We start from the raw sequence: 25,086 nt of genomic DNA, 5'->3' as shown, positions 1-25,086 counted from the left end.
ATTTGACAAAATACAGCATGCTTTCTTGATACAAACTTTCCATGATATAGGGATAGAGGGAACATACCTCAATATCACAAAAGCCAATTATGAAAAACCCACAGCAAATATTCTCAGTGGAGAAAACTGAACGATTTTCCCCTAAGGTCAGGAACGTGACATGGATGCGCACTCTCACCACTGTTGTTCAATATAGTATTGGAAGTCCTAGGCTCAGCAATCAGACAACAAAAAAAAATAAAAGGCATCCAAACTGGCAAAGAAGTCAAACATTCACTCTTCAAAGATAACATGATACTCTATTTGGAAAATCCAAAAGACTCCACCAAAAAATTGCTAGAACTGATACAGGAATTCGGGAAAGTCATAATCCTATGACTATATATATATTTTGTTTTCAACGCACAGAAATCTGTTGCATTTCTATGCCCTAACATTAAAGCAGCAGAACAAGAAATCAAGGAATTGATCCTGCTCACAATTTCACCAGAAATCACAAGATACCTCAGAATAAACCTAACCAAACAGTTAAAAGACTGTACTCTGAAAACTATAGAATACTCATGAAGGATATTGAGGAAGACACAAAAAAATGGAAAAACATTCCATGCTCATGGATTGGAAGAACAAATATTGTGAAAATGTCTATGCTACCTAAATCAATCTACACATTTAATGTAATCCCTATCAAAAAACCATCAACTTTTTTCAATGAGATGGAACAAATAATCCTAAAATTTATGTGGAACCAGAAAAGACCCTGCGTAGCCTGAGGAATGTTGAAAAAGAAAACCAAAGTTGGTGGTATCACAATTCCAGACTTTAAGCTCTATTACAAAGTTGTAATCATCAAAACTGTATAGTACTGGCACAAAAACAGACACATAGATCAATGGAACAGAATAGAGAGCCCAGAAATGGACCCTCAACTCTACGATCAACTAATCTTCGACAAAGCCGGAAAGAATGTCCAATGTAAAAAATCTCTTCAACAAATGGTGTTGGGAAAATTGGACAGCCACATGCAGAAGAATGAAACTGGACCATTTCCTTAAACCACATACAAAAATAGACACAAAATGGATGAAAGACCTCAATGTGAGACAGGAATCCATCAAAATGCTTGAGGAGAACACAGGCAGCACAGCAACCTCTTGGACGTCAGCCGCAGCAGCTTCGTCCTAGAAACATCACCAAAGGCAAGGGATACAAGGGCAAAAATGAACTATTGAGACTTCATCAAGATAAAAAGCTTTTGCACATCAAAGGAAACAGTCAACAAAACCAAAAGACAGCCGAACGAATGGGAGAAGGTAATTGCAAATGACATATCAGATAAAGGGCTAGTATCCAAAATCTTTAAAGAACTTATCAAACTCAGCACCCAGAGAAAAATATACCAATCAAGAAATGGGCAGAAGACATCCAAATGGCCAATAGATACATGAAAAAGTGCTCAACATGACTCAGCATCAGGGAAATACAAATCAAAACCACAGTGAGATACCACCTCACACCAATCAGAATGGCTAAAATTAACAAGACAGGAAACAACAAATGTTGGTGAGGATGTGGAGAAAGGGAAGCCCTCTTACAGTGTTGGTGGGAATGCAAACTGATACAGCCACTCTGGAAAACAGTATGGAGGTTCCTCATGAAGTTAAAAATAGAGCTACCCTATAGCCCCACAATCACACTATGGGGCATTTACCCCAAAGATACAAATGTCGTAGTCTGAAGGGACACCTGCAGCCCAGTGTTCATAGCAGCATTTTCCACAATAGCCAAACTGTGGAAGGGGACAAGATGTCCATTGACAGGTGAATGAATAAAGAGGATGTGGTATATCTGGAATATTAGTATATATGGAATAAATGGAATATTTTGCAGCCATCAGAAAAGATGAATAGTTTCATTTACATCGATGTGGATGGAACTGGAGAGTTTTATGCTAAGCAAAATAAGTTAGAGAAAGACAATTATCATATGGTTTCACTCATATGTAGAATATAAGAAATAGCACAAAGGATCAGAGGGGAAGGGAGGGAAAACTGAATGGGAAGTCATCAGAGAGGGAGAAGAACCACAAGAGACTCCTAATAGGAAAACAACTTACAGTAATTGTGTGGTAGGCATTAAGGAGAGCATGTGATGTGATGAGTGCTGGGTGTTATATGCAACTGATAAAAAAACAATTCTACATCTGAAACTAATTATATACTATGTGTTGGCTAATTAAATTTTAAAAATAAAATACTGTAACTGGATTGATGACTATAATAGGTATAGTGTTCCCTACATACCATTCAGACCATTAATAGGAACTTTGCACCCCAAAACTGTTTTCCTTGTTTTATATAACATCTCATTTATTATCAGTCTGCAAACATTTCTTGAACATTTTTGGTGTGTATAAGACTGTTTAAAACCTTGAGAGAGAAGAAATTCTGAGGACACCTAAATTGCGAGTAAGGCAGTAAGGCAGCAGCCTTACATTGGCAAAGCAGGTGGTTTCCTACAAGTCTTGATTTTAAGGTGTCAACAACATAATACCATAAACAGATGGAAACTTCAATGTCAGATAAGTCTGACCCCTCTTCTCACTAATAACATGGACTTAGGTGGGCTGCTCAATCCTTCTGAGTCTCAGTGGCCCATCTATAATTGGAAAGAAGGCCCAAGTAGGTAAGATAGACCTAACACAGTGAACCATTTAAGTATATTCTGGAAGAAGGTAGAATATAAATAAATGAATATCTGAACATTTAATGTACTAAACTTTCAGTCAGTATTAGACTTTTCTCCCTAGCCTGTCACATTACCTGAAATTCCACCATTAGGGACTGGGTCTTTTAGGTTGTGGAATTGTATTTTCAGATATCACACATCAGGCTGCTCTCAGCTGGTGGCATCCTAGTGTGAGGGTTTTTTGTTTTTGTTTTTGTTTTTTCAAGAAAAGAATGCATTTTTTACTATGTTCAGCTAGCCCAAATATAGTACATCATTAGTTTTGTTCTTTTTTTAATACATTTTTTATTATCATGTTCAGTTAGCCAGCACAGGGTACATTAGTTTTTGATGTGGTGTTCAACAGTTCATTAGTTGCATGTAGCACCCAGTGCTTATCACAACACATGCCCTCTTTAATACCCATTACCTGGCTACCCCATCCCCTCACCCCCCTCCTTTCTGCAACCCTCAGTTTGTTTCCCAGAGTCTAGAGTCTCATGGTTTATCTCCCTCTCTGATTTCTTCCCATTGTTTTCCCTCCCTTCCCCTATGGTCCTCTGTGCTATTCCTTATGTTCCACATATAAATGAAACCATATGATAATTGTCTTTCTCTGCTTGACTTATTTCACTTAGCATAATCTCCTCCAGTTCCATCCATGTTGAAGCAAATGATAGGTATTCATCCTTTCTGATGGCTGAGTAATATTCTATTGTATATTTTTTTTTACCCGTTTATCTGTTGAAGGACATCTTGTCTTCTTCCATAGTCTGGCTGTTGTGGGCATTGCTGCTATGAACATTGGGGACACGTGTCCTTTCCTTTCACTACATCTGTATCTTTGGGATAAATACCTGGTAGTGCAATTTCTGGGTTATAGGGTAGCTCTGTTTTTTAACATCTTGAGGCTAGTATGAGGTTTTTAAAAGAGATTCATTTCACAGTTCACACTGCCTGGGTGGATCCAGCAGTCCCTTAAGAGAACAAACCATAGGTCCATTAAGAATAGTTAAATACTGGGCGCCTGGGTGGCTCAGTGGGTTAAGCCGCTGCCTTCGGCTCAGGTCATGATCTCAGGGTCCTGGGATCGAGTCCCGCATCGGGCTCTCTGCTCAGCAGCGAGCCTGCTTCCCTCTCTCTCTCTCTGCCTGCCTCTCTGTCTACTTGTGATCTCTCTCTGTCAAATAAATAAATAAAATCTTTAAAAAAAAAAAAAAAGAAAGAATAGTTAAATACTTGGGGCACCTGGGTGGCTCTATGGGTTAAGCCTCTGCCGTTGACTCAGGTCATGATCTCAGGGTCCTGGGATCGAGCCCCACATGGTTCTGCTCAGAAGGGAGCCTGCTTCCCCTCTCTCTGCCTGCCTCTCTGCCTGCCTACTTGTGATCTCTCTCTGTCAAATACATAAATAAAATCTTTAAAAAAAAAAAGAATTGTTAAATACTTGATTCATTCACTCATTCATTCAGTGTGTAGTATGCTAGGTGTTGAGGTGTCATGACATGACATGACAAACAGGAAAGAGAATGGCACCCCAGGCAGGGGGAACAACAAGAGCAAAGGTATAAGGGGGGAAAAGTAGGTTCTATAGCTCGAGGGGAGTGTGTAAGTGGGTGATAATGCAGGGGGAGAAGCAGTTGTTTGAACTCTTGTTTTTAGGAACCTTTTGTTTCAACATGAACACAGAAGTTATTTGAAGAATTGCGTTTTAAAAAGATCGTTCTGGCAATGTTGGCAAGAATAAATCAGAAGGGTAACAAAATCACAAAGAGATAGATCATTTAGCAGGGGCTATATCCATAATTCAGTCAGGTGCACAAAGGATTCCAGCTGAGGCAGCACCAGCTTTGCTGTGGGGGAGTATTGCAATGAGCCCAGTTGTAGATCAGAGGGAGCTGAGGGGTACAGGGATGGGGACAGCACCAGAAAGTGGTAAACAGATCCTGAAAGAGGGAATTGGAGAATACCAAGGAATAGTTTCACTTTCAAATGTTGCCTGTCTTGGGCCCCACACTGCTCTGGTTGCTTTGAGTGGGTACAAAAAAGAGAAAATAGGGTCTCTGGTTGCCCAGAGGGAGGTGCAGTAGGTATTTGGTGCCAGAAGAGACATTTAATACCTATCATTTTTACCACTTAAACTTAAACTTTGAAACATGGGACCTGGGAATCACAAAACCACATTTAATAAAAAAGATGGTTCATATTTTAGTCAGAAAACTAAATGTAATGTTTAAAAAATGGTTTCTATCTTCAAGGAATTCAGATGTTAGTGGGGAGACTGGACATCCACACCTAACAGGGTAAAGCAATAAGGCAGTGTTAAGAGATAGTACTACAGAACGTTAAAGAGGGTGAAGATTGATAGGGGTAACATTTCGTTTATGTGTACTGTACTCTGTACCTCCGAGGTACACACTGTGTACACAACTGTTATTTTTAGTACAATGATGGAAAACACATCAGATTTCTAGTGACACATTTAGAATATCTGAATCTTGAAAGCCAATGCAGTAGAATAGTATGTTAACTTATTTACTAACAGACTTCACAAAGATCTTTTACATTAGCTATAGGTAACCAAACCACAAGGTTGAGATATTAACTGAATTTCAACCAGGCTTGTGATTAATCATATTGATAAAAACTTAAATCTGACTTGAAAGCCTTACTATAGTGAGACATTGCTTATTACAATTTGGTCACTTTTTGGTTCTGATAGAGATATTCGGTGTTTATTAACAGGTAGGAGAGAGAGATGTAGTTCCTTTTTAATTAATTAGCAAAATTATAAATGACATTTTAAGAAGGAGTTGACCAAACCATATTACTAAAATATGTTTTTAAAACTAGCCTCATAATGATTACTCAATATAGTATATCATTTGTGGAGCTGATTGTTTTCCTTTTGGAAATAAGATCCCCTGTGGCTCAATTTGGTTAGATGACCGACTCTTTGTTTCTGCTGAGGTCATGAGCTCAGGGTTCTGAGATCAAGCCCTGAGTCAAGCTTGAAATTCTGTCTCTCCCTCTCCCTCTGCCCCCTCCCTCCCCACTCTCTCTCTCTCTCTCTCTCTCAAATAAATAAAATCTTAAAAAAGAGAGAGAGAAATAAGATTCCACTGTAGTCAGTCTGTCATGGTAGACATTTTAAGGTATTAAAAATGTGGTTCTATATCAAGTGACCACTATGACTGTATATTTATGAACAGTGTTTATTGGCATAGGTTTGGTATTTTACTTCTTAGTAATTTGGGGCAAGCTAATAGAATGGTGAATAAAAGTGAATCATAGAATAGTCCATGATGGAGAAAACTGAGGTTGGGGTAATGAATGAATGTCAGGCGTTGACAGGAAATGTGCCAAACCAACACAAATATCAGAAGCTGATGCCTGAGATATGTAAACAGTCAGAAGTTCTGTGACCAGTATAACCTAGAAAAGCAGGCAAGAACAAGGGAATACACAGATAAAAAAAGCAGAGACTCAAAAATCAGACCAACAAGTAGTAAGTAAACAGATATATAGGAAAAGGAGGCAATGAAGGATTTTGTTTGAACAAAAGCAAATAAATATAAATACAAGAACATATTCATCCAAGTTCTAAAGATAAGAGTAAACAGCTTAACTTTACTAGATGGATGAGTGTGACTCAGGAGCCAGGGCAGATCCTGGTGCCACTCCCTTTTGTTAATTACAAGATGTCTGACATTCTAAATTGAGTATGGATAAGATTCCTCGAGGTTATGTTATAAATCATCCTGTAGCAAATAAATTTCCAATAACCTGGCAAATAATGTTTAATTTGCTCATATGTTGACCATTTTACATCTTTTGAAGTAATACCTAAGATTTGCTTTTTAGGAATCTGAGAACCGGCAAATGATGGACCAACTCCGAAAAGCCAATGAAGATGCTGAAAACTGGGAAAATAAGGCCCGTCAAGCAGAAGCAGATAACAATACTCTCAAATTAGAACTTATCACTGCTGAGGCAGAGGGTAACAGATTAAAAGAAAAAGTAGATTCTCTCAACAGAGAGGTTGAGCAGGTAAGTTTGGGGAAATATACTTGTAGGACATTCTGCATCAGCGTTAAAAGAGTTTTGTTTGATATTCTATAAATATATAAATAAACATTTAAATTATTTAAATATACTGTGAATTGTAGACTAACTGTTCTCCTATATCCACTCTGGTTCTGCTTTAATCTGTTAACTTCCCTACAACTGGAATAATCCAGCATTTTTAAAAATTAGGAATTATTTCAAACATACTAAGAAAGTTAAAAAAAAAAAAGGTAATATAAATAGCACGCATATACCCATATCCCTAGTTGAAGGATGCTAACATTTTTCCAAGTTCCTTCAAGACTCTCTTTTTGTGAAACAAAACAAAACAAAGTATTACGGATACAACAATTTTTCCTTTCACCACCTCTCTCCCTAATGGTTGGCGTGGATAACTTTCATCAGTTGTGTTGCTCTTTTGTATGTGTTTATACTTTTTCTGCATATTTATTACCCATGCGTTATGTATAATGTTGTTTTGTGTGATTTAAGTTTTTAAGTTATACTCTAGATATCCATTTGCATTTTGCCTTTTTTGTTCCATATTATAATTTTGAAATTTATCCATTTTGATACCTACAGTATATATCCAAACAGTTGTATCTGTAGTCATTGTATAAATATTTTATTTTTAAAATTCATTCCGATATTAAAGGAAATTTAATTGTCTTCACATTTTCTATAATAAAATGCTGCAGCAAACATTCTTTTACATTTCTCCTTGGGTGTATATTTCTCTGGGTTAATGCCTGGAAGTGGAATACCTGGATCCAAGATATGGACAGTTTTAACTCTTCTAAGTATTGTCAAAGTGCTCTCCCAAAGTTTTACCCTTTCACTGGAAATCATGGAATTGTTATTAATCAGTACTTGTGTTCAGATTCTTGTTTTTTTTCCTTTATAGTCTGTTTTCTTTTTCCTTGATTAAAAATGAAATTGAGGATCTTTTCATCTTTCTTGGCCATTCAGAATTCCTCCTCTATAAATTTTCTCTTGATTCTCCCTTGAATGCATTTTTGTAAACTTTTGCCCATTTTTCTATTGGGTTACTTATCTTTTTCATATTGATGTATAGGAATTACCTATATATTCTTGATAATATTCCTTTTAAAGACACCATGATTATTCTCTCTCTGTGGCATGTTTTTTCACTGTGCTTGCAAGATAAACAGAAGTTTTAAATTCTGATGCTGTCAGAATTATCGTCAGTCTTTTCCCATATGGTTTATGTTTTTATGTCTTCTCTAAGAAATCCTTTACTATCCCAAGACCAGAAAGATATTTTCTTATATTTTAAAAGTTTTTCTAAAATTCTAAAAGTATGTGAAATTTTGCCCTTCACATTTAGATATTTAATCCATTTGAGATTGAATTGTGTATGGTTTGAAATAGAGATGTAATTTTTGTTTTTGTGGATGGATATCTACCATCCTTTCTTCACTGAATTATAAGTCTACTTTGTCTACTTTATTCCCATTTGTTCTGCTCCGTTGGTCATTTTATCTGTTTTCTAGCAATAAATCCTTGGAGCTTCTATAGTTTTATGTTAAGTCTTAATATCTGGGATTAATGTTCCCCCCATTTTTTAAAAAAGATTTTATTTATTTATTCATGAGAGATGGAGAGAGAGGCAGAGGCAGAGGGAGAAGCAGGCTCCCGGAGAATCAGGGAGCCCAATGTGGGACTTGATCCCAGGACCCCAGGATCATGACCTGAGCTGAAGGCAGATGCTTAACTATCTGAGTCACCCAGGCGCCTCTCCCCCGAAATTTTTTTGAAGATTTTATTTATTTATTTGAGTGTGTGTAAGCATGAGTGGGGGTGGGGGAGAGGCAGAGGGAGAAGCAGACCCCACTGAGCAGGGAGCCCAGAGCAGGGCTCCCTCCCTGGTCCTTGAGATCATGACCTGAGCTGAAGGCAGACACTTAACCTACTAAGCCACCTAGGCACCCCTATTCTACATCTTTATCTATTCATCAGCCAGAGGAAATGTGGGCTATATCCATAATTTGGCTATATTAGATAATGCTGCTATAAACATTGGGGCGTATGTATCCTTTGAATTAGTATTTTTGTATTCTTTGGGCAAATACCCAGTAGTGAAATTACTGGATCATAGGGTAGCTCTATTTTTAACTTTTTGAGGAAACTCTGTACTGTTTTCCAGAGTGGCTTCACCAGCTTGCATTCCCACCAACAGTGCAAGAGATTTTCCCTTTCTCTACATCTTTGCCTACACTTGTTGTTTCTTGTGTTGTTTCTAGACATTTTGATAGGTTTGAGGTGATATCTCATTGTAATTTTGATTTGTATTTCTCTGATAATGAGTAATGTTGAGCATCTATTCATGTGTCTGTTGGCTGTCTGTGGGTCTTCTTTGGAAATATACCTATTCATGTCTTCTGCTCCTTTTTAATTGGATTATTTATTTTGGGGGTGTCGAGTTTTATAAGTTCTTTATATATTTTGGATACTAATCCTTTATTGTTAATGTCATTTGTAAGTGTCCTCTCCCATTCCATAAGTTGCCCTTTTAGTTTTGTTGATTGTTTCCTTTGCTGTGCTTTTTATTTTGATGAAATTCCAATAGTTTATTTTTGCTTTTGTTTCTCTTGCCTATCTAGAAAGAAATTGCTATGACACATGGCAGAGAAGTTGCTGCCTGTGTTCTCCTCTCTAAAACCTTTTTATGGTTTCAGGTCTCATATTTAGGTCTTAAATCCATTTTGAATTTATCTTTATGTTTGGTGTAAGAGAATGTCCTGATTTCATTTTTTACCATGTTGCTGTCCACTTTTCCCTATTTGTTGAAGAGACTCTTTTTTTCAATTGGATATTCTTTCCTGCTTTGTTCAGTATTAATTGACCACATAGCTGTGGTTAATTTCTACGTTTTCTATTCTGTTCTATTGATTTGCCTATTTTTGTGTTATTACCATCCTGTTTTGATCACAACAGCTTTGTAGTGTAACTTGAAATCTGGAATTGTGATGCCTCCAGCTTTGGTTTTCTTTTTCAACATTCCTCTGGCTAGTCAGGGTCTTCTGTGGTTTCATACAAATTTAGGATTGTTCTAGCTCTGTGAAAAATGCTGGTGGTATTTTGATAGGGATTGCATTAAATGCATAGGTTGCTTTGGGTAACACAGATATTTTAACAATATTTGTTCTTCTAATCCATGGGCATAGCATGTCCTTCCATTTCTTTCTGTCATCTTCAATTTCCTTCATTGGTGTTTCATAGTTTTCAGAGTACAGGTCTTTCATCTCTTTGGTTAGGTTTATTCCTAGGTTTTGGTGCATTTGTAAATGGGATTGATTCCTTTATTTTTCTTTCTGTGGCTTCTTTGTTTGTGTATAGAAATACAACAGATTTCTGTATGTTGATTTTTGTGTCCTGTGACCTTACTGAATTTGTATATCAGTTCTAGTGGTTTTTTTCCCCTTTTTTGAATTTAAATTCAATTAGCCAATGTATAGTACAGCATTAGTTTTTGATACAGTGTTCAGTGATTCATTAGTTCAGTATAGCATCCATTGCTCATCATATCATGTGTCCTCTTTAATGCCCATCTGGCAGTTCTTTGATGGAGTCTTTCAAGTTTTTTATATAGAGTATCATGTCATCTGGAGATTGTGAAAGTTTGACTTCTTCCTTGCCAATTTGGATGCCTTTTATTTATTTTTGTTGTTTGATTGCTGTGGCTAGTACTTCCAGTATTATGTTAAATAACAGTGGTATGAGTGGACATCCTTGTCTTTTTTCCTGACCATAGAGGAAAAGCTCTCAGATTTTCTCCATTGAGGATATTAGCTGTGTTTTTTCTGTTTCTGTTTTTGTTTTTTGTATATGGCTTTTATTATGCTGAGGTATGTTCTGTCTAAACCTATTTTGTCGAGGATTTTTGTCATGAATCAATGTTGTACTTTGTCAAATGCTTTTTCTGCATCTATTGAAGTGATCATATGGTTCTTATCCTTTTTATTATTAATGTGGTATAACACACTGATTGTTTTGCATATTGAACCTCCCTGGCAACCCAGGAATACATCAGACTTGATCATGGTGAATGATTTTTTTAGTAAGTTATTAGATTCAGTATTTGCCAATATGTATCCAGGCTCATCAGGGATATTGACCTGTAGTTATCTCTTTTTATTAAAGTTTTTATTTATTTTTTAGTAATCTCTATGCTATGTGGTACTTGAATTCATGACCCTGAGAACAAAAGTCTCTCTCTCCACTGACTGAACCACACACTCCTGTACTTCTCTTTTTTAGTGGAGTCTTTATCTGACTTTGTATTAGGGTACTGCTGGCCTCACAGAATGAATTTGGAAGTTTCTTTTTTTTCCGTTCCTTTTTTTTTTTTTTTTTTTGGAGTAGTTTGAGAAGAATAGATATTAAGTCTTCTTTAAATGTTTGGTAGAATTCACCTGTGAAGTCATCTGGCCCTGCACTTTTGTTTGTTGGGAGTTTTTTTTTTATTTCTGATCCAATTTCTTTGCTGTTTTTTGGTCTGTTCAAGTTTTCTATTTTTTCCTGTTTCATTTTGGTAGTTTATATATTTATAGGAATTTACCATTTCTTTCAGGTTGTTCAATTTGTTGGCATATAGTTTTTCATTATATTTTCTTTTAATTTTATTTCTGTGGTGTTGATTGTTATTTCTCCGCTCTCATTTGTGATTTTATTCATTTGGGTCCTTTATCTTTTCTTTGTGATAAGTCTGGCCAGAGTTTTACAATTTTATTAATTTTTTCAAACAACTGGACCCTGATTACATTAATCTGTTCTATTGTTTTTTAAGAATTTCCTATATGATTTATTTCTGCTCATATTTTTATTATTTCCTTCCTTCTGCTATCTTTGCTTCATTTCTTGTTCTTTTTCTAGCTCCTTTAGGTGTAACGTTAGGTGTGTATCTGAGATTTTTCTTGCTTCTTGAGGTAGGCCTGTATTGCTATATATTTCCCTCATAGGAAGGCTTTTGCTGCATCCCAAAGGTTTTGGAATAATGTGTTTTCATTTTCATTTGTTTGCATGTATTTTTAAATTTTCTTTGAATTCCTGGTTAACTCATTAGTTGTTTAGTAGCATATTTTTAAACATCTATGTATATATGGTTTTTCCAAATTTTTTCTTGTGGTTGACATCTAGTTTCATAGTGTTTTGGTCAGAAAGGTGCATGATATGATTTTCATCTTTTGTATTTGTTGAGGCTTATTATGACCTAATATGTGATCTGTTCTGGAGAATGTTCCATTTGCACTTGAAAAGAATGTATATTCTGCTGCTTTAGGATGAAATGCTCTCAATATGTCTGTTAAGTCCATGTGGTCCAGTGTATCATTCAAAGCCATTGTTTCTTTGTTTATTTTCGGTTTGATGATCTGTCCATTGTTGTAAATGGGGTGTTAAAGTCCCTAATATTATTATGTTATTAAAATTTTAATCCTTTATGTTTGTTATTAATTGTTTTATATATTTGGATGCTTCCATGTTGGGTGTATAAATATTTACATTATTAAATAAATTAAATAAATAAATTAATTAATTAATTTAATTAAATAAATAAAATAAAAATTTTCTTGTTGGATTGTCCCCTGTATGGTTACATAATGCCCTCTTATGTTTCTTTTTATACTTTTTGTTTTAAAGTCTAGTTCGTCTAAGATAAGTATAACTACTCCATCTTTCTTTTGACATCCATCTGCGTGATAAATATTTCCCCATTCTCTCACTTTTTCTCTGCAGATGTCTTTAGGTCTAAAATGAGTCTCTTGTAGGCAGCATATAGATGGGTCTTGATATTTTATCCATTCCGACATCCCATGTCTTTTGATTGGAGCGGTTAATCCATTTACATTCAAAATAATTATGATCACTGAAGTTATTTTTAAAATTTCCAATGTATAGGAGAATTGAGGTTATTTTGTTTGATTTCCAGTTTTGTTGTACATTATGATGAAATAAAAGGGCTTGTATGATATTCATTCTTTGATATCTGTTAAAACTTGCTTAGTGGTAGAGTACATAATTAATATTTGATAATACTCTGCATGAGCCTGAAAAGCATGTGAATGAACTTATTTTGGGGGAATGTATGTATGTTGTATAGATTTATATATATATGTGCTTAGACTTATTAATAGTGTCATTCACTTCTTACAAATCCTTACCAAGTTTGTATTCTTTATCTTTCAGTTACTGAAAGAAATGTGTTAAGATTATCCTGTAATTGTGGATTTGTCTATTTTTCTCTGAATGATAACTGATTTTGCTGTATTTTTAAGACTGCTGTTTGCTCAGCATTTTATATATTTATGATGAAAATGTAAATGTGTAGTGAGTTACCTGAATAATACTCTCTGCTTAAAATTGTGTTTTATATATTAATATAGCTATCTAGTTTGTTTATTGTTCACAAACTGCTGGATATCTAACTTCTTTTTTTAAAGATTTTATTTATTTTTTTTGTCAGAAAGAGAGAGAGCAAGAGAACAGAATTAGGAGGAATGGGAGAGGGAGAAGTAGGCTCCTGCTGAGTAGGGAGTCAGATGTGAGGCGTGACCCCAGGACCCTGGTATTATGACCTGAGCCCAAAGGCAGACTCAACAACTAAGCCACCCAGGCTTAGTTATCTAATTTCTAATCACGTGTATTGAAGTAGGGATGCCTGGGTGGCTCAGTAGGTTAAGCATCTGCCTTTAGCTCAGGTCATGATCCCAGGGCTTCCTGCTCAGCAGGGAGTCTGCTTCTCCCTCTCCCTCTGCCCTCCCCACCACTCATGCTCTAGCTTGCTTTCTCTCTCTCAAATAAAGAAATAAATAAAATTGTTTAAAAAACTACATTGAAGTATAGTTTACATGCAATAAAAAGCAATTTAAAGTGTGATATGATGGCTTTTGACAAATGAATACATTTTCACAATCATCAGTATAATCAAGTCCTAAAATATCCCATTACCTCCCTAATCTTCCTTCAAGCCATTTTGCAGTCCATCCATCCTAATCCCTAGGCAACTACTGATTTGCCTCCTGTCCCTATTACTGATTTGCTCTCTCTAGAATTTTATATACATGAAATCAGGTAGTAAGTATTCATTTGAATCTTGACTTTGCTCTCTCAACATAATGATTTTGAAGTTCATGCATGTTGTTGTGTGTTAGTTCATTATTCGTTCATATTATTGTGTAGTATTCCATTGTATAGCTATCTCACAATTTGTTTATGCACTTTTTTAAAAAATTTCTTTTCAGCGTAACAGCATTCATTGTTTTTGCACCACACCCAGTGCACCATGCAATACGTGCCCTCCCTATTACCCACCACCTGGTTCTCCCAACCTCCCACCCCCCACCCCTTCAAAACCCTCAGGTTGTTTTTCAGAGTCCACAGTCTCTCATGGTTCATCTCCCCTTCCAACTTCCCTCAACTCCCTTCTCCTCTCCATCTCCCCATGTCCCCCATGTCATTTGTTATGCTCCACCAATAAGTGAAACCATATGATAATTGACTGTCTCTGCTTGACTTATTTCACTCAGCATAATCTCTTCCAGTCCCATCCATGTTGCTACAAAAGTTGCGTATTCTCCTTTCTGATGGAGGCATAATACTCCATCGTGTATATGGACCACATCTTCCTTATCCATTCGTCCATTGAAGGGCATCTTGGTTCTTTCCACAGTTCGGCGACCGTGGCCATTGCTGCTATGAACATTGGGGTACAGATGGCCCTTCTTTTCACTACATCTGTATCTTTGGGGTAAATGCCCAGCAGTGCAATTGCAGGGTCATAGGGAAGCTCTGTTTTTAATTTCTTGAGGAATCTCCGCACTATTCTCCAAAGTGGCTGCACCAATTTGCATTCCCACCAACAGTGTAAGAGGGTTCCCCTTTCTCCACATCCTCTCCAACACACGTTGTTTCCTGTCTTGCTAATTTTGGCCATTCTAACTGGTGTCAGGTGGTATCTCAATGTGATTTTAATTTGAATCTCCCTGATGGCTAGTGATGATGAACATTTTTTCATGTGTCTGAGAGCCATTTGTATGTCTTCATTGGAGAAGTGTCTGTTCATATCTTCTGCCCATTTTTTGATATGATTATCTGTTTTGTGTGTGTTGAGTTTGAGAAGTTCTTTATAGATCCTGGATATCAACCTTTTGTCTGTACTGTCATTTGCAAATATCTTCTCCCATTCCGTGGGTTGCCTCTTTGTTTTGTTGACTGTTTCCTTTGCTGTGCAGAAGCTTTTGATCTTGATGAAGTCCCAAAAGTTCATTTTTGCTTTTGTTTCCTTTGCCTTTGGAGACATATCTTAAAAGAAGTTGCTGTGGCTGATATCGAAGAGGTTACTGCCTATGTTCTCCTCTAGGATTCTGATGGATTCCTGTCTCACACTGAGGTCTTTTAATCCATTTCGAGTTTATCTTTATGCACTTTTTGATAGACATTTAATTTGTGCATTAGTCTGCTCGGGGTGACATAACAAACTATCACATATTGGGTGGCTTAAAGAATAGAAATTAGAAATTTATATTCTCTTATTTCCGGAGTCTGGAAGTCCAAGATCAAGGTGCTGGCAGTTTAACTTTCTTCTGAGGCCTCTCAACTTGGTCTGCAGATGGCCACCTTATTCTAGTGTCCTCACAGTGCCTTTCTTCTGTGCATGTACATCCCTGATGACTCTCTGTTCTTATAAGTTTACCAGTCATCTTGGCCCCATTCTTATGACTTCATAGTCTTAATTACCTTCTTAAAGCCCTGTCTCCAAATACATTCACATTGGGTGGTTAGGGTTTCAACAGCTGCATTTTGAGGGGGCAAAATTTAGTCCATAACAAGTTATAGTTTTGGGCCATTATGAATAAAATTGCTATGAACATCACATGTGAGTCTTTGTACATAGGTTTTCATTTCTCTTGGATAAACAACTAGCAGTGAAATTTCTGGATCATATGATAAGTGTGTTTAATTTTGTATGAGATTGACAAACTATTTTCCAAATTATATCACTTTACACTCCCACTTGACTTGAATGAGAGTTCCAGTGGTTCTATACCTTTCAAAACACATGTGTTGGTAATAGACATGTACAGCTATCACACTGTAGTTTTAGTTTGCATTTCCTTTTTGACTAATGTTATTGAGCAGCTGTCCACATTCTTATTGATCATGAAATTATCTTTTGTGAAGTATCTGTTCAGATCTGTTGCTGATCTTTTTATTGGGGTTCTTGTTACCAAAGTTGTAAGAATTTTTTTTGAACACTTTAGATGTTCCTTTGTAAGATACATGTATTTTCTCCCTGTCATTGGCTTGCCTTTTTATTTTAGATCTTTAGCAAAAGTTTAAATATTTTAAAATTTTTATTGTGTTATGTTGGTCACCATGTAATGCATCATTAGGTTTTGATGTAGTATTCCAAGATAAAAGTTTTAAATTTTTTATGAAGTCCAGTTTACCAGTTTTTTCCCCATACTTTATAGTTCTGTGTCCTATCTAATGAATCTTTGCATAAACCAAGATGCATAGGCTTTCTTTTATGTTTCTTCTGGAAATCTTACACTTTTATGTTTTGGTCTATGATAAATTTTGAATTAATAGTTATGTATGATGGAAAATAATGGTCAATGTTTATTTTTTTTCATCACATGAATTTGAAGTCTTCCAGCACCATTTGTCAAAGACTGTCCTTTCACCACTGAATTATTTTAGAACTTTTAGCAAAAATAAAATGATCCTGTATGTATAGATCTATTTCTGAACTCTTCTGTCTCATGGATATACAATGTCCATTCTTAGCCAGTATCATAGAATCTTTTTTCATGTAACTTTATAGTAAGTCTTGAAATTAGTTAGTATGAGTCCTCCAAATGTGTTCTTTTTCAGAATGTTGGCTGCTATGGAGCCTCTTCATTTTCATATACATCTTAGAATGAGTCATTTTCTATAGAAAAAACCTACCTACTTGGAGTTTGATAGCATGGTATTGAATATACAGATCAATATGGGGAGAGTGGAGATCTTAATGATACTGAGTCTTCCAGTACGTACATATAGTGTATCCACATGTTTTATACTTTTCAGTGTATAGATATCATATATATTTTATTATCCTATTATCTTATGGGTCTTTAAAGTACCATTGTAAATGATATGTTATTCCTTAATTTTGTATTTCAGTGTTTGGTAGCCTGTACACAGGAATAGGAAAGAATTTTGTTGTCTTTTATTCTGTAGTATTGCCAGATTTTAATTTTTTTAGTTCTAGTAGGGTTATTTTTGGTAGATTTTTAAAGGATTTCCTACATAAGCAATCATGTCCTTTGCATATATAGTTAGTTTAACTTCTTTCCCAATCTGAATGCTTTTTATTTCTGTCTGGTGTAGAATAAAAGTGGTGAGAGTGGATATCTTTGCCTCATTTGTCATTTTAAGAGAAAAGGATTCAGTGTTTCTTTTGTGAATATGATATTAGCTATATGTTCTTGTAGAAATGTTTGATCAGGTTGAAGACCTCTTTTAAATTTTTTTAGAGTTTCTTATCATGAATGGGTATAGAATGTCATCAAATACCTTTTCTACAGCTACTGAGATGGTCATACCTTTTTAAAAAATTTTTTTGCCAGTTAAAATGGTTACTACATTGATTGATTTTAAAAAATCTATTCCTGGAATAAATACCAGTTGTTCATGATATATTGCTTTTTAAATAAATTTTTATATTGCTAGTATTTTAAAATAAATGACTAGATTGCTAACATTTTAAAGAAATTGTTAAATTATAATATTTTGTTGTGGATCTTTGTATCTGTATCATGGGGATTTGTCTGGAATTACGTCATTGTCAGATTTTGTTTATCTGCCTTACAGATTAATGAGGTATGTTAACCAGGTTATTACTGTTAATATTGTCTTTTGATTGGAGCACTCAGACCATTTACATTTAAAGTAATTATTGATAGGTATGTACTTACTCCTATTTTGTTCATTGTTTTCTTGTTGTTTTGTAGTTCTTGTCTGTTTCTTCTTCTTTCACTCCTTTTCCTTGTGATTGGTATTATGCTTATCTTTCCTTTCCTTTATCCCTTCATGTATTTATTATAGGTTTTTGGTTTGTGGTTACCATGAAGTTCTATATAACACTGTAAGTATATAATAGTCTGTATTAAATTGATGGTCACTTAACTTCTAATGCATTCTAAAAGAACTTTTTTTAATCTCTCCTTCCTTCCATATTCATATATTATGAATTTGTTGTCATGTTTTACATATTTTTATTTTGTCAGTTTCCTTAACTAATTTTTTAAGATATAATTGATTTTACTTCTTTTGCCTTTTAACCTTCATACTAGCTTTATAAGTGACTGATCTATTAACCTTACTGTATATTTGCTTTTACTCATGAAATTTTTTCCTTTCATAATTTTCTTATAATTATGGCTTTTTTTCCCCATTTATTTATTTATTTTTTTCAGCATAACAGTATTCATTGTTTTTGCACAACACCCAGTGCTCCATGCAATACGTGCCCTCCCTATTACCCACCACCTGGTTTAATTATGGCCTTTTTTTGCCTTTATTTTTTTAAATTTCTTTTCATTGTTCCACAGTTCATTGTTTATGCAACATACCCAGTGCTCCATGCAATACGTGCCCTCCATAATACCCACCACCAGGTTCACCCAACCTCCCACCCCCTTCCCCTCCAAAACCCTCAGATTGTTTCTCAGAGTCCACAGTCTCTCATAGTTTGTCTCCCCCTCCAATTTCCCCCAACTCCCTTCTCCCCTCCAGCTCCCCATGTCCTCCGTGTTATTCCTTATGCTCCACAAATAAGCAAAACCATATGATAATTGACTCTCTCTGCTTGACTTATTTCACTCATCATATTCTCTTCCAGTCCTGTCCATGCTGCTATAAAAGTTGGGTATTCATCCTTTCTGATGGGCATAATAATCCATAGTATATATGGACCACATTTTCCTTATCCATTCATCCATTGAAGGGTATCTTGGTTCTTTCCACAGATTGGCGACTGTGGCCATTGCTGCTATGAACATTGGGGGGAAAGATGGCCCTTCTTTTCACTACATCTGTATCTTTGGGGTAAATACCCAGTAGTGCAATTGCAGGGCCATAGGGAAGCTCTATTTTTAATTTCTCAAGGAATCTCCACACTGTTTTCCAAAGTGGCTGCACCAACTTGCATTCCCACCAACAGTGTAAGAGGGTTCCCCTTTCTCCACATCCTCTCCAAGGATGTCTTGCTAATTTGGGCCATTCTAACAGGTGTCAGGTGATATCTCAATGTGGTTTTAATTTGAATCTCCCTGATGGCTAGTGATGATGAACATTTTTTCATGTGTCTGATAGTCATTTGTATGTCTTCATTGGAGAAGTGTCTGTTCATATCTTCTGCCCATTTTTTGATATGATTATCTGTTTTGTGTGTGTTGAGTTTGAGAAGTTCTTTATAGATCCTGGATATCAACCTTTTGTCTGTACTGTCATTTGCAAATATCTTCTCCCATTCCGTGGGTTGCCTCTTTGTTTTGTTGACTGTTTCCTTTGCTGTGCAGAAGCTTTTGATCTTGATGAAGTCCCAAAAGTTCATTTTTGCTTTTGTTTCCTTTGCCTTTGGAGACATATCTTGAAAGAACTTGCTGTGGCTGATATCAAAGAGGTTACTGCCTATGTTCTCCTCTAGGATTCTGATGGATTCCTGTCTCACGTTGAGGTCTTTTATCCATTTCGAGTTTATCTTTGTGTACGGTGTAAGAGAATGGTCGAGTTTCATTCTTCTACACATAGCTGTCCAGTTTTCCCAGCACCATTTATTGAAGAGACTGTCTTTTTTACACTGTATATTTTTTCCTGTTTTGTCGAAGATTATTTGACCATAGAGTTGAGGGTCCATATCTGGGCTCTCCACTCTGTTCCACTGGTCTGTGTGTTTGTTTTTATGCCAATACCACGCTGTCTTGGTGATGACAGCTTTGTAGTAAAGCTTGAAATCAGGTAACGTGATGCCCATAGTTTTGTTTTTGTTTTTCAAAATTTCCTTAGCAATTTGGGGTCTCTTCTGATTCCATACAAATTTTAGGATTATTTGCTCCAGCTCTTTGAAAAATGGTGGAATTTTGATCAAAATGGCATTAAAAGTATAGATTGCTCTAGGCAGTATAGACATTTTAGCAATGTTTATTCTTCCAATCCAAGATCATGGAATGGTCTTGCATCTTTTTGTGTCTTCTTCAATTTCTTTCATGACTATTCTGTAGTTCCTCGAGTACAGATCCTTTACCTCTTTGGTTAGGTTTATTCCCAGGTATCTTATGGTTCTTGGTGCTCTAGTAAATGGAATCAATTCTCTAATTTCCCTTTCTGTATTTTCATTGTTAGTGTATAAGAAAGCCACTGATTTCTGTACATTGATTTTGTATCCTACCACATTACTGAATTGCTGTATGAGTTCTAGTAGTTTGGGGGTGGAGTCTTTTGGGTTTTCCATATAAAGTATCATGTCATCTGTGAAGAGAGAGAGTTTGACTTCTTCCTTGCCAATTTGGATACCTTTTATTTCTCTTTGTTGTCTGATTGCCATTGCTAGGACTTCTAATACTATGTTGAACAAGAGGGGTGAGAGTGGGCATCCTTGTCGTGTTCCTGATCTCAATGGGAAGGCTGCAAGCTTTTTCCCATTGAGGATGATATTTGCTGTGGGTCTTTCATAGATAGATTTTATGAAGTTCAGGAATGTTCCCTCTATCCCTGTACTTCGAAACGTTTTAATCAGGAATGGATGCTGGATTTTGTCAAATGCTTTTTCTGCATCAACTGAGAGGACCATGTGGTTCTTCTCTCTTCTCTTATTGATTTGTTCTATCACATTGGTTGATTTGCGAATGTTGAACCATTCTTGTAACCCAGGGATGAATCCCACATTTTGAACCTAAAGGTACACCCAGACTGAAAGTGAAGGGATGGAGAAGCATCTTTCATGCCAATGGGCCTCAAAAGAAGGCCAGGGTAGTGATTCTCATAACAGATAAATTAGATTTTAAACTAAAGACTGTAGTCAGAGATACAGAAGGACACTACATAATTCTGAAAGGGACTATCCACCAAGATGATCTAACAATTGTAAATATCTACGCCCCCAATATGGGAGTAGCAAATTACATAAGAAAACTATTAATCAAGATTAAGAGTCATATTGATATGAATACATTAATAGTAGGAGATCTTAACATGCCTCTCTCAGTAATAGACAGATCATCGAAGCAGAAAATCAGTAAAGAAATAAGAGCATTGAATGAAGCATTGGACCAGATGGACCTCATAGACATATACAGAACATTCCACCCTAAAACAACAGAATACTCATTCTTCTCAAGTGCACATGGAACCTTCTCCAGAATAGACCACATACTCGGTCACAAAGCAGGACTCAACTGATACCAAAAGATTGACATTATTCCCTGCCTATTCTCAGATCACAATGCTTTGAAACTGGAGTTCAATCACAAGGAAAAGTTTGGAAGGAACTCAAACACCTGGAAGCTAAAGACCACCTTGCTTAAGAATGCTTGGATCAACCAGGAGATCAAAGAAGAACTTAAACAATTCATGGAAACCAATGAGAAGGAAGACACTTTGGTCCAAAACCTGTGGGATACAGCAAAAGGAGTTCTAAGGGGGAATACATAGCCATCCAAGCCTCCCTCAAAAAAAATTGAAAAACCCAGAATACACCAGCTGTCTCTACACCTTAAAGAGCTGGAGAATCAACAACAAATCAAACCAACTCCACCCACAAGAAGGGAAATAATCAAGATTAGAACACAGATCAATTAGGTAGAAACCAGAGATACAGTAGAACGTATCAATGAAACTAGAAGCTGGTTTTTGAAAGAATAAGATCGATAAACCATTGGCCACACGAATCCAAAAGGAAAGAGAGAAAGCCCAAATTAATAAAATTATGAATGAAAAGGGAGAGATCACAACTAACACCAAGGAAATAGAAACAATCATCAGAAATTATTGCCAACAGTTATATGCCAATAAGCTAAGCAACCTAGATGAAAAGGATGCATTCCTGGAAAACTATAAACTCCCAAAATTGAACCAGGAAGAAATTTGACAACCTGAATAGACCGATATCTAGTAACGAGATTGAAGCAGTGATCAAAAACCTCCCAAATAAACAAGAGCCCAGGACCTGACGGATTCCCTGGGGAATTCTACCAAACTTTCAAAGAAGAAATAAGACCAGTTCTGAAGCTGTTTCAAAAAATTGAAGCAGAAGGAAAACTTCCAGACTCTTTTTATGAAGCCAGCATTACCCTGATCCCCAAACCAGGCAAAGACCCTACCAAAAAGGGGAATTTCAGACCAATATCACTGATGAATATGGATGCTAAGATTCTCAACAAGATCCTAGCAAACAGGATCCAGCAGCACATTAAAAAGATTATCCACCATGACCAGGTGGGATTCAGAAACTCTTTATCCCTCCTTCAATTCTGAATGATAACCTTGCTGGGTAGAGAGTTCTTTGTTGTAGGTTTTTTGTTTTGTTTTGTTTTGTTTTTTTCCTTTTGGCATTTTGAATATATCATTCCTCTCTCTTCTGCAGTTTCTGCTGAAAAATCAGCTGGTAATGCCATGCGGTTTGCCTTGTATATAACTAATTGGTTCTCTCTTGCTGCTTTTAAAATTTTTTATCTTTTATCTTTGACATTTTAACTATGTCGTGATGTGAACCTCCTTAGATTCATGTTGTTTGGAACTCTCTGTGATTCCTGAACTTGGATGTCTATTTCCTTCCCAAAGTTAGGCAAGTTTTCAGCTATTATTTCTTGTAAAAAGCTTTCTACCCTTATCTTCCTCTCATTCCCTCTGGAATCCCTATAATGGGATTATTTGTTCACCTGATGTTGTCTAAGAGATCCTTTAACCTATATTCATTTTTTTAAAAGATTTTATTTATTTATTTGACAGAGATCACAAGCAGGCAGAGAGGCAGGCGGTGGGGGGGGGGGGGCGGGAAGCAGGCTGCCTGCTGAGCAGAGAGCCCAATGCAGGGCTTGATCCCAGGACCCTGAGATCATGACCTGAGCTGAAGGCAGAGACTTAATCCACTGAGCCACCCAGGCACCCCTATCTTTATTTTTAATTTTTTTTTCTGTTTTGCTTGGGTGCTTTCCATTACCTTGTCTTCCACATTACTGATTCATTCTTCTGTGCCCTCAATTCTATTGTTAATTCCTTCTAGTGTATTTCATTTTGATTATTGTATTTTTCAACACTAATTGGTTCTTTTTTATATTTTGGGTTTCTTTGCTGAAGTTCTTACTGAGTTCATCCAGTCTTCTCTCTCATCCAGTGAGTATGTTTATGATCATTACTTTGATCTTTTTATCAGATAGATTGGTTATCTCCCATATCATTTTGTTCTTTTTTTAAGGTTTTATCTCTTTCTTTTATCTGGAGCATATTCCTCTGTCTTAATTTTCCTTGCCTTTCTGTGTTTGTTTGTATGAATTAGGCAGAATAGTTATTTTTCATAAACTTGATGGAATGTTCTTGTGTGTGATCTTTCTCTGTGTAGACTGTGCCTGGTGAATTTTTCTGGCTGGCTGGAGCTGTGGCTGAATGGGTGGGGGATCTGGGACACTCAGTGCTGAGACTGATGGGATGGATGGAGCTAAAGTGGGCATGGGTTGGGGCTGTCCTTGGATTCTCTGCACAGAGGGCATCTTGATTGAACAGCAGAAGCTGAGGTGGGTGGATACCTGAGAGGTCCTGGGTTCCCTACACAGAGGGCTCTCTAGCAGGACAGCTGAAGTTGAAGTGGCTTCAAGTCTGAGGGAGACTCAGAGCTCTCTAAACAGAGGACATTATGATATGATGGCTCAACCTGAAGTAGGTGCAAGTTGGAAAGTTCTTGGGTGCTCCATAGTTGGGGCACATTGTCAAGGTTTTTGGAGCCAATGCAGGTATGGCCCTGGAGTGTTCCAGGGTATTTTGTGCCTGAATCATCTTGCCTGCCTTCATTTATAGGGAACTTTAAATATTCCATTCTATCTCTATTATGTTCATATAAACTATACATCATTTTTTGTTTTATTTATTACTCTAAGAGTATATATCATGCATTTTTGATTGTCATAGTCTGTCTTCAAATAACATATTACTACATAGTACACTTTTATTTCTTCCCTATTTCTTCCCTGCCATCATTTATCCTACTTCTTCATCTATCCTACTTCTTCATCTATTGTGTACTCCATAGTGTTTTTGTTATTTTCACTTTAAGTTCATTATTTCACTTTATTTTTTTAAAAGATTTTATTTATTTATTTGACAGAGAGAGAGATCACAAGTAGGCAGAGAGGCAGGCAGAGAGAAGGAGGAGGAAAGCAGGCTCCCCGCGGAGCAGAGAGCCCAATGCGGGGCTCGATACCAGGACCCTGAGATCATGACCTGAGCCGAAGGCAGCGGCTTAATCCACTGAGCCACCCAGGCGCCCCCATTATTTCACTTTAAAGAAATTAAAATATATGATGAATGAATGGCTTTTTAAAATTCACCCACATATTTACTATTTTTTATGCTTTTCATTCCTTTGGTTGGATTCAAGTTTTCATCTAGTATTATTTTCTTTTTGCTAGAAGAATTTCCTTTAAACATTTCTTGAAGTCTGTTGACATCAAACTCAGGTCTTATTTGCATTAAAAAGTGTTTATTTCACCTTCATTCCTGAAGAAGATATTTGCTGGATAGAGAATTGAGAATTCTAAGTTGGTAGAATTTTTTTTTTTAGCATTTTAGCATTGTTGTTTCTTTTTTCTTAAAGTTTTTATTTAAATTCCAGTTAGTTAACAGACTGTGTAATAGGTTTAGGTGTATGATATAGAGATTCAGTTCTTCTATATGACACCTGGTGCTCATCAAGTACACTCCTTAATCCCCATCACCTATTTAACCCATCTGCCCCACCTCCCTTTTGGTAACTTTCAGTTCTCTACAGTTAAGTGTCTCTCTTTCTTGGTTTGCCTTTCTTTCTCTTTTCCTTATATTCTGCCTTATATACCCTATATAGTTTCTGGAGAGAAATCTGAAGTCAAGTTTATCTTTAGTTCTCTAAAATATTCCTTTTTTTCTTTCTTTTTGTTTACTCTGGCTATTTTTATTTTATTGTTTGAATATTTTATTTATTTTAGAGAGAGAGCACATTATCAGAGGGAGAAGCAGAGGGAGAGGGAAAAGGAG

General features: G+C 36.2%; 1 protein-coding gene across 15 annotated transcripts in view; it reads left to right on the top strand.

Moving 5' to 3' along the window:
- Nucleotides 1-25,086, top strand: part of TSGA10 (testis specific 10) — a 144,622-nt gene that overhangs the window by 72,430 nt on the left and 47,106 nt on the right. For all 15 annotated transcript variants that reach the window (XR_006815292.1, XM_045980485.1, XM_045980484.1 and 12 more), the window contains one exon: nucleotides 6,592-6,777. Coding sequence is in view for 14 of the 15 variants with exons in the window: in XM_045980485.1 (XP_045836441.1) it covers nucleotides 6,592-6,777 (186 nt within the window). In the remaining variant the exon portion in view is untranslated. The remainder of the gene's footprint in view (nucleotides 1-6,591; nucleotides 6,778-25,086) is intronic.

The sequence above is a fragment of the Meles meles genome, chromosome 16 (genome assembly GCF_922984935.1).
Source record: "Meles meles chromosome 16, mMelMel3.1 paternal haplotype, whole genome shotgun sequence".
Classification (NCBI taxonomy): Eukaryota; Metazoa; Chordata; class Mammalia; order Carnivora; family Mustelidae; genus Meles; species Meles meles.
This window is presented reverse-complemented; position numbering and strand designations above follow the sequence as displayed.